Below are 9739 nucleotides of genomic sequence, written 5' to 3' on the forward strand. Positions count from 1 at the left end.
CAGGCCTCCCTGATTCTGGTCAAACGTCCCTCAACATGCTCTGTTGACTCCCTTGACCCTTCCTCATCTTTCTAATAGTTCCTTTACCAAACTGCCTTCAATTAAACCATCTGAGTGTCATTTGTTTGGTTTCCATCAGCAAAAGGGGGCTAGCTCCTTCAAGAATTGTTGAGGTGACTAAACCAGGTAATTTAAAAACATAAAGCCCATCCTGTAAGCATTAGTTCTCTCTGTCTGCCTCAAATCCCACCCTACTTGGAGCTTTAAAATCACAGAATTCTCTGACACAGGATGGATGTGATTCAGACTGCCTGTTTCTCTGCTCTGCTACCCCAGCTCCTGCCCAGCCCTCAACCTCGGGAAGCCTCTCTTCTGTCCCAACCAGAGCTCCCAGTGCTGGGCCTCCCATGCACCAGCCCCCATGGCTCAGGACATGCCTGTCTGCCTGTCGGCACCTCCACAAAGCCACCCACTCCTCCCATCCTACACCCAACTTCACCGGAGTGTGCTCAGCCAGTCTCCTCCCTCCGCTCCCAAACCTCCAAGAAGGCAAAGTTTCCCCAATTCTCCAGGAAGGACGTCTCCCTGCCTCCAGCTGGGCTGCCCAACCCACACTCTCCCACCAGCCAGGCTGCCAGGAAAAGTACTCTGGGAACTCAACTCTCCCCATGCCCAAGGGGCCAAAACACATCTTTCTCTGGCAGCTACAACTTAAAGATCACTCAGAGAGTTTGCAACCAACTTCCTAATAAGCAAGAGGTTCACCTGAGCTTCCCTAAGCAGGTGGTCAGCCCCCAATCACAACCCTCACCCACCCATGGACAGGAAACTTAGTCCCTTCCTCATGGACTGCCCTCCCTCCTTCTCCCTGAGCCAAGGCACGCTCCAGTATTCTCCCACAGCCCCAGCACTGTTGCAGTACCCAGGCCCACAGTGATGGTGAACCTTTTAGAGCTTTCAATGATAACAAACAGCCTGGGGTGGCATGGGTATCATAGCTTCGCCATCACTGTTATAGGGGAAGCCTTGAATGTTAGATCCATAGAAACCTGAAATAAAAGCACCTGCTCAAAGAGGAGGCAATTGAGGCTTCAAGAGGAGGCCCCACCCCAAACCCATCCACCACAGGGCTCTTCTCCAGGGAGTCTTCATGCTCCTTGGGATGACAGACTTCCAGAGTCCCCCAGGAGTTTCACAGCGTGCAGAAGCTCTGGTAGAAACTTCAAAGGCAGCATCTAAGGCCTGGGAGGAGTAGGAGTGCCCAAGGGCAGGAGGTGGCCTCAGGCCACAGACTTGGATCTGGGCACCCAGAGCTCCTTATTTGCTCTAGAGGCTGGAGAGAGGGAGGCCTTCCAGGCCAGACACACCCCTCTCTGCCCCATGCCCTGTCATCTCACCCTGGATCCTGCTGAGTAACCTTAGGTTAATCACGGACTCTCTCTCTGGACTTCAGTACTTGCTTCCACACATCAAAAGGACTGGGCTAGGAGTCCCTGAAATTCTCTTAGAAGGTTGTACATATGACCATTAAGAGTTCCCATGTAGGGCTGGGGATTTAGCTTAGTGGCTCCATGCCTGCCTCACAAGTGAAAGGTTCTGAGTTCAATCCATGGTACTGGAAAAAAAGAGAGAAAGAAAGGGTTCCCATGTACCTGTAAACCCAGCTACTTGGGAAGCTGAGGCAGGAGGGTGGCAAGTTTTAGGCAAGCCAGGGGCATATTAGTGAGACCTTGTTTCAAAATTTTTTTAAAAATGAAAAGGGCTAGGAATGTAGCTCAGTGGTAGTACACCTCTGGGTTCCACCAGAAGGAAAGAAAGAAGAAAGGGAGAGAGGAAGAAAGGAGAGAGAGAGAGAGAGAGAGAGAGAGAGAGAGAGAGAGAGAGAGAGAGAGGGAAGGGAGGGAAGGAAGGAAGGAATGAAGGAAGGAAAGGAAGGAAGGAGGGTGCCTGGGGAGACTAGAACTCAGACACCTGCCAGCCACATCCTGCTCCTCAATCTGATTCCCTAGGATCCTGGCTGGCCCACCATGGACCTGAACACAAAGACACCCTGATCCTCTAGTGCCCTGACTGACTGGCAGAATCCACAGAAGGGAGCGCCACCACACACATGGATGAGGAGCCTGACAATTCCCCAGCCCAAGTTTACATACATCTCATCTCTACCATCAGGCAGGTGGGACTCAGGAGAGAAAGTGGTGAATGGCCCAACCCTGGGTATGGTCTTGCTGGGTCAGCAGAGCAGGGGTGGAGACCTCCACACACATCTTCTCATCCCCACACTCACCAAGGCACTGTGCCAGGAGATACACACTCACACAGTTTCACTAGCGCGTATGTATTAACATTCCAAGCACATGTACACACACACAGGCTACCCTCATGCACACATAACAACTTACCATAATCACACTCACTCAGATGAGCCATCCACATTTTCAGACAAACACAGATCCACAACATTCTCACCTTCTCAGACCTGTATATATACATGCACAACAGGAAGCTCACATTCAGATATACGCACGCGTGCGCGTGCACACCCCCCCCCACACACTCAGACATAAATAAGCCACCAATCTCACCCTACATCTCAGTAGCAAGCAAATCATGACCTAGTAGAAATCCAGACCTCAAATACAATGTCATTCTAAAATCCATTTCCAAATCTTAGCCTATTCCAGAAGCTTTTGTTCCCTGGCTTAATTCTTTCTGTGTGCTGTCTCTGCTGGGTGGGGTTCAGCCTTCATTCCTCCACAGCATGCCAATGCAGCAGGGACCTCTCATTTGGTCAGGGAAGGCAAGGAACACCAGGTTATTCTCTCTTCACCCTTCATCTCTGCTCCTGATGCACTCTTCTGCTGACCCTTCAAGTATAAGATCCAGGGAGGAATGGACTCTGTGTAGCACCCCCTGTTGGTTACATGTGACATGACAGCACGGCTGTATGGTACACAGTCTTCACTCTCCAGCCTGTGGAGGAAAGGGAAGGAGAGGGGAGGAAGACCAAGGGGAAAAGAAGGAAGAGGCACAAAGTAATGGATTTTCCAAGGATGGAGTTCAGAAGTCTTAAACTGTAGGGTTTCTCTCTTCAATCCATTCAGCCCAGTCTGCAAAATCAACCCTCATAAACCCCAACTCTAACCAGGTCCACTCTTGCTCAAAACTCTTAGTTGATCCTGGTGGGTCACAGCACCCAAACTGAAACCAGGTCTTTATCTGGGGCTTGCCTACTGCACCTCTCAGCTTCATAGTCCAGAGAACCCAGCCCTTGATTCCCATTATCTGAGCAGCTCTCTGCTCAGCTGCTCTTCTGCTGAGATATCTCACCTCCAACTTGGCTGTCCATATCTTGCCTGTTTTTCAAGGCTCAGCCTTTGCCATCTGGAACAATAATCCATGCAAAGAGCAAGAGCTTCGGGGGCAGAGGGACCTGTGCTCCAGGCCCCACCAATCACTGGCTCATTACCTCTGGGCAAGTCAGTTCCCCTTTCAGACCCTCTGCTCCTTCATTCAGAAAACAACAGTGTCTTGAGTTTGTGGTGAGGATTAAATGAGATCATAGATGTGAAAACAGGACTCAGGCAGCTGTAAACTTCTGTATGAATGTGCAAGGAGCCATAATTATGGCTTAATCCTTTTATCCCTTTCCACCTACTTTCTCCAGCACGTGGCAAGGAGAGTAATCCCTGTAGGATGGGGTCAAAGCTGCTTTTCCTTAGGGATCTACACCCCCCAGCACCCATCAAGGCCTGCCACCAGTCAGCCTCAGCAGCAGAGTGTGCCTTTGGACGGAAGGAGGCCGCACAAAGTATGCTTCCTGAAATTCACACCAGACTACAACTCCCAGGATGCATCACTAGCTGCCATGGGCATGGCTGTAGGCGTAACCCCTTCCTTATCCAGCCCTTTATTCCACTGTTCTCTCTGGGGATTGGCCTCAGACCAGGCAAGGGCAGCCTAAAAAGGTGGTCATGTCTTGAGACACCCCCTTACACACACACACACACACACACACACACACACACACACACACACACACAGAGCAACTGTGTTTCTCCCCATACCCACCATTACCACCACAGCTGCATTACAGGCCTCCTTGTCTCTCCCACACAATGATGGCCTCTGGGCCCCTAGTTGTGGTCTCTCCCTCCCCCACCCCATCTTTCTAAAAGAGTAGGTGAGTGTGGGTGGTTCATAATGGCAGCCCCTAACCTTTATGAGCACCTGCTGCTTGCCTGGCACTAAGTTCTGCTCTTTGAAATTCCTCACCACCATCCTGCCAGAAAAGTCTGATTAACTCCCTTGTACTACTTACATGAGGTTCTGGGGGAAGTTAAGCAATGTGCCTGGGACCTGACCTCACAGCTATGGAGTAATGATGCCTGTCTGCACCTTTACTGCAACATCCTCTAGTCTATCTTCGAAGACTTCGAAGACTCTGAGCCCAAGATAACCATCCAAAGACCACCCAGAAATCTCAGGGTGTGCACATCTCAGCAACAATACTATTGGGAAGCCCTCCCAGATAGCTGACTCAAATTTCTTCTGCTGCACCAAACAAGCCTTTGTTGCCTCCTGCTTTTCAAGGAGGGCAGTGAGAGAGTGACTTTAGGGACTTCAAAAAATGGGTCACATCTCTGGGGACCTGGCCTTTCCTAGGGAGCGTGCAGCTGAACAATGGGAAACAAATGTGTGGAAACATCCCTGTTACTAAATATATCAACTTCTCGGGAGGATAGGGGTGCTTACAGGGAGCCTGTGGCCCCCACCTAGGAGGCCACAGTCTCATGGCTCAGGCAAACCAGGGTGCTTGAGCAGCAGACAAGGCTGCTCCAGCTGTCCCAGGGCCTGGGGCAGAGAGGCTGGGAGGCCAGCATGGAATGGGTGATGCCTCTTTCTCCCAGCCAAAGCTGCCAAGCCCAAGCTGACTGATTTGCATGTTGCTTTGCATTCATTTGCATGCCACTTTCTGAAAGTGCTACCTCAAACTCTGCCACTTCCTCATTTCCAGGGTCTGTTTATTCACTGAACTGCCAGTCATAAGTGGGGTGGGGCCCCTTGGCAGGTCCTGCTGTGGGACTCAGGGAGAGGCCAAGATGTTTCACATGCACAAGGGTGTCAAGGCTGCTGGGGACACTTCCCTGGAAGAAAGTGTTTCCTATAGTCTAACCTCAATTCCCTACTCCTCTCCCACTCCGTCTCTGCCCAAAGCTTCCCTCCATCCTTGCACTTCATACTTAGGCTACTCTGCACCCGCACAGACCTGGCATAAAGGAAACTGTGCCAGCTCTGCCTCCAGCCCTTGCACATGGTGCTCTCTCTTCCATGGTGCTCTCTCTTCCTGGAGCGGCCCCTCACTTCAGCCTGAAGTGACTCTTCTTTCTGAGGCCAGCACCAATGGCCTGCTCTCCTAAATGCCAGCCCCTGACTTGCACAGCTTGGGAAGGTGGCTTCTCACACATGGTCACTGGCTCTGTCCCTCTCCTCTCAAGGCTGCCACATTCTGCTGGGCAGCAGCCCACTGATTGGCTACTGAATGTTTGTAGGAGTCCCATCCCCTCATCTCTCTGAGCCCATCTCTCACTCCCTAGCTCACTTCAGTCACCTGCAAGAGGGTTAGGGTGGACTTCACCTCCCCTTCCAGCTCCCCTCCTGTCCTAGGAAAGTTCCTCTCTTGCCCTTACGGCCTACTCTCACACCACCAGGGGATTCCACAGCCCTTCTACACTAGAAGAAAGTTCTTCCTGTTGTCTATCCTCCCTCCCTTTTCAAGCCATGACTATTTCTTTATCATTATTTTTGGAGAGGAGTCAAAGTCTATCTCCAACTCAGTTTCACTATGTGTAGCTGGAATAAAAACTGCTCATTTCTCCCTCTCCCTGACTAGGATGTGTTTGTACCACTCCTGGATCATTATGGCCCAGATTGGCCCCACTTAAGAAAAGGATGATGACCCAGGATGGAGAAAGGACATAAGGCCAGGTGAGGTGGCCTTGGATAGCCAGGCCTGTAGAAAAGGCCCAGGGTAGATATAACTACCACAAAGGAAGGGCTGCCCAGAAAGAAGGGAATGAGCATCCCATTCCCGTGGGTGTGTAAGTAGGGGCCACCAGATTCACAGGCACATGGCAGAAAGGAAGAAAGCAACTGCTAGAAGGTGGTCCAGATGCTGTCCATGTCTTCTACCACTCGGAGGCTGCACTAGCATTCGCCTGGGTACCCAGCCCTGAGCCATCAGTGGGGTAGGAAGCCAGATGAGGTAGCTCCTGTCTTTGGGAAACTCCTTGGTTGACCAGGTAAGGGATTCACATATAGGTGACATCATGGAGAAGGCCAAGTTTGAGTCACAGCCTCGATCTTATACCATCACGGACAAAGACTTCAGGACAGGTCATGCAATCAGACAGCATCCAAGGAGGGCCTCCTAGGGGAGGCACCCTATTCAAATACTTTTTCTCCACTCTGTTCCCTATGACACCCCCCACCCCCGCCTTAACCTGACACTGGAGACCCTACAGAAGCTGGTCCCTTCTGTCCTGTCACCAGCTTCTCAATGCACCTTCTGGCTCTGGCCACCCAAACTCTTTCTGTCCCATGAGCATACTTTTCTCTTTCACATCTGCCCACCTTTACATGCTTCTCCTGCTCTTCCTTGCTTGAGCAACTTCTACCCATCCTATCGGGTGTAGTTTGAGTGTCTCTTCTTGGAAGCCCTGGCTACTGTGGGCCCCACAATTTCCAGAGCTTCCCTTTGCACAACATGTCTTATACTGGGATGCTGTTGGTTTCCACTTCTGCCTCTTTAATCAGACTGGTACCCTCATAAAGCAGAGACCGAGGCAGTGTCCTCTCTGTGTCCCCAGTGACAGCCCAGAAAGCACCAAGCAAACACTGGAGAGTCCCTGTTGAATGAATGAGTGAGTGAGTGGGTGAGTGAAGTAATGCAACCATGCTGAGTAGGTAGGTTTTGTGGGCCAAAGCAGCAGCAGAAGCCAGGGAAGTGTAGACCTGGCCTGACAGCAACATGACTGAGTGTCAGACTCTGAGTCCATTAAGCCTGGAGGAGGTACTGCGGCAGCTCTGCCCACCCCCAACACCATTTGGCTAGATCCCAGCCAAGCCATCAGCAGTCCCTGGAGACAAGAGGCTGAAGTGGGAAGCAGGAAGAGTGGCAGGAGCTGTTTGGTGGGGCAGGGGGAGCCGGGAGGTTCAGGGAGTGTAAAGGAAATTAACCCTCAGTGAGCTGACCCAGCTCAGTCAGCCAAGAGGTTCTGGGGCTCAAAGTAGAAGGAAGGTGTGTGGGGGGGTCCAAGTCTGCAGCCAGAGGAGCCTGACAAGACCACAGTCTGTCTCCCTGTCTGGCAAGGGTGGGGTGGGGGGGTCTGTGGTCTCTGATCCTGTGCATCCTGGCTAGAAACTCCACAAGGGTCTGCCCCACTAACTAAGCCCACATCTAGCCTGACTAAGCAGCCAGGGGCCGTTTTCCTTTGATATTCTGATTTTCTGAGGTCTTCCCACCCCAGTCACCTGGATTTTTCCTTTTCCATCCTCTTTCATCCAACCTTTCCCAAGTTCTCTAAGACCTCCCTGCAGAAAGTCCTGGTCTTATTTGTTCCTTGGACCACTTAGCCACAATGTCACTGCTCCTTGCATTGGCTTGACCTCCACCCTGGCCTCCTGACTTCAGTACTCTTCAAGTTCAACCTTGACAGCATCCCCGAGGCACATTTCTAAAGCCCAAATCTTATCATGTTCCTTTCATGCATAAAACCTTTCCAGGCTCTCTGGGGCTTTCTAGACAAAGTCCAAGAAACCTGAAGTTCAAAGTTCTGCTACTTCCACAACCCTCTTCTACACAAGCTCTGCACACATGCTGGCTCCCAACCCAGGACCTTTGCTTATGCTGTTCCCAAAGCCACTCCACCTGCTAGCTTGATGCTGATCTTTATTCCTTAATTATTCTCAAGCTATTTTATGTCTACAAAGCTTAGGAGGCCCCAGAGGGCAGAACCATTATTGCCTATTTTTTTTCTGCATCTCCCAACAGGGTGAAGAATGAATTATCTTGGGCTCACAGAGGTGGTCACACATTCAGCCACCCCCTCCCTGCCTCAGTGGGCCACAGTGTCCTAGTTGTGTCCTCAAGCAGCAGGCAAAGGAAATAGCTACCCACACATTCAGGTGAACAAGCATGTATAGACACACACATACACACACATTCAGACATGCATATGCACAACAACTACACAAGCACCAAGATACACACACATTTGTGCGAACTAGCACCATAATCACACACCCACACCAGAACACTTATGTTAACACCCACATCCACCTACACACACAGCAACCTTGTAATTCGCACACTAACACAAATATGAATGCATATGAAATGGATCAAATATGCATACTGAGTCACTCTATTCTACAGACAAAGCACACATATTCACATGCCTATCACTATGAAAACTCAACCCAATACACATTCACCTACACTCACATACACACCAGTGTTCACTCACACCCAAACATGTGCAGAGGAACACCCACAGTCACATAAGGATGCTCACAATTCCAAAACAGGATGTTTCACATCCAACCACCAAGAATCCCAGAACCATGCAGGCCCCTTTACACCCAACACATCCCTAACACTGCACATGCACATACGTGTACACACCCTTACATAGCCTGGAACAGACCTGCATCTCTACTGACTTGAACAGACACACAACATCTGCCTGCCACCTCAGCATCCCTAAGGGGGCAGCTCCCCTGAGCCCACCCCTCACTTGCATGTGCACTCCCCTGAACATGGCCAAACAGGAGGCTGGTGCATGGGGGTCTGTCCCAACCAGCTCTGCAGCTCTCTACCCTATCCTGGGACAGATGCTTTGCAGTAGAGTTGCATAAACTGGTGGCCCTGAACCCCAATTCCCAGTCTCATGGAGGATGATAACCTTTGACCTGTTCCACTGCTGTGTTTGTATTATGATTCATATTCATATTCTCTCTCCTCCTCCTTCCCTCTTACACACACACACACACACACACACACTCGAACTCGAACTCCTCTGGTGGTCTGGGGACACCATCACACTCCTGGACCATCCTAGCTCAGCCTCCAGAGCTCCTTGGAACTCCTTGACAGAACTCCCCACCCCCAGCTCCCAAAGGGATGGTTCAGGTTCATCACCAACCCCTCCCTCAGACTAAGGGACCCCAGCCTCATCACCACCAAGGTTGATGCCAGGCACCCCCACCCTGCCCAGAAGCCCTCACTAGGCTGCAGTCCAGCAACCATGTGCCCTGGAACACAATCGATCCTCCCACGTGGCTCAGTCCCATGTCATCCCTGGCCCCTTGCAGGGACTCCTAGGACCCAGCATGTGACGCCTGCCTCTTGAGCGCAAGCTCATCCAGACCCCAGCCCTCTGCTGGTACTCACGGCTCAGCCGGTCGCGCTGCCGGGTACTGCTGGCTCCTGCAGAGGATGGAGTGGCCGCATGCCTGCCCCATCACTCCTCATCGTCTGCCTCCCTAGCCAGACTAAAGTGGCACCTTGCCCTGTACCCCCCTGCCCGGAGTTCTGGGCAAGGCACCCCCAGCAGGCAGAGAGTCCAAGAGCAATGGCCTGTCCCCCTCAGCCTGGACTCTACACCCAGATCCTCCTCTGCTGCCCTGGCTGCTCCGCCTCTCCCACTGCCACTGCCTCTGCTGCTAGGCTGGCTCT

The 9739-nt window shown here is 51.6% G+C and overlaps 1 protein-coding gene across 4 annotated transcripts in view; it reads right to left on the reverse strand.

Annotated features, from left to right (window-relative positions):
* Pde2a (phosphodiesterase 2A) overlaps nt 1–9739 on the reverse strand; it is a 92002-nt gene extending 82263 nt beyond the window's left edge. For 3 of the 4 annotated variants that reach the window (XM_004863295.4, XM_087211884.1, XM_021243220.2), the window contains exon 1: nt 9455–9739. In XM_004863295.4, coding sequence (XP_004863352.2) covers nt 9455–9525 — 71 coding nt within the window. In that variant the 5' untranslated portion in view covers nt 9526–9739. The remainder of the gene's footprint in view (nt 1–9454) is intronic. The other variant, XM_087211886.1, reaches the window with a different exon arrangement.

The sequence above is a fragment of the Heterocephalus glaber genome, unplaced genomic scaffold (assembly GCF_053883595.1).
Source record: "Heterocephalus glaber isolate CG9 unplaced genomic scaffold, H.glaber_assembly_v1.0 deba00001428, whole genome shotgun sequence".
NCBI classification, from domain to species: Eukaryota; Metazoa; Chordata; class Mammalia; order Rodentia; family Bathyergidae; genus Heterocephalus; species Heterocephalus glaber.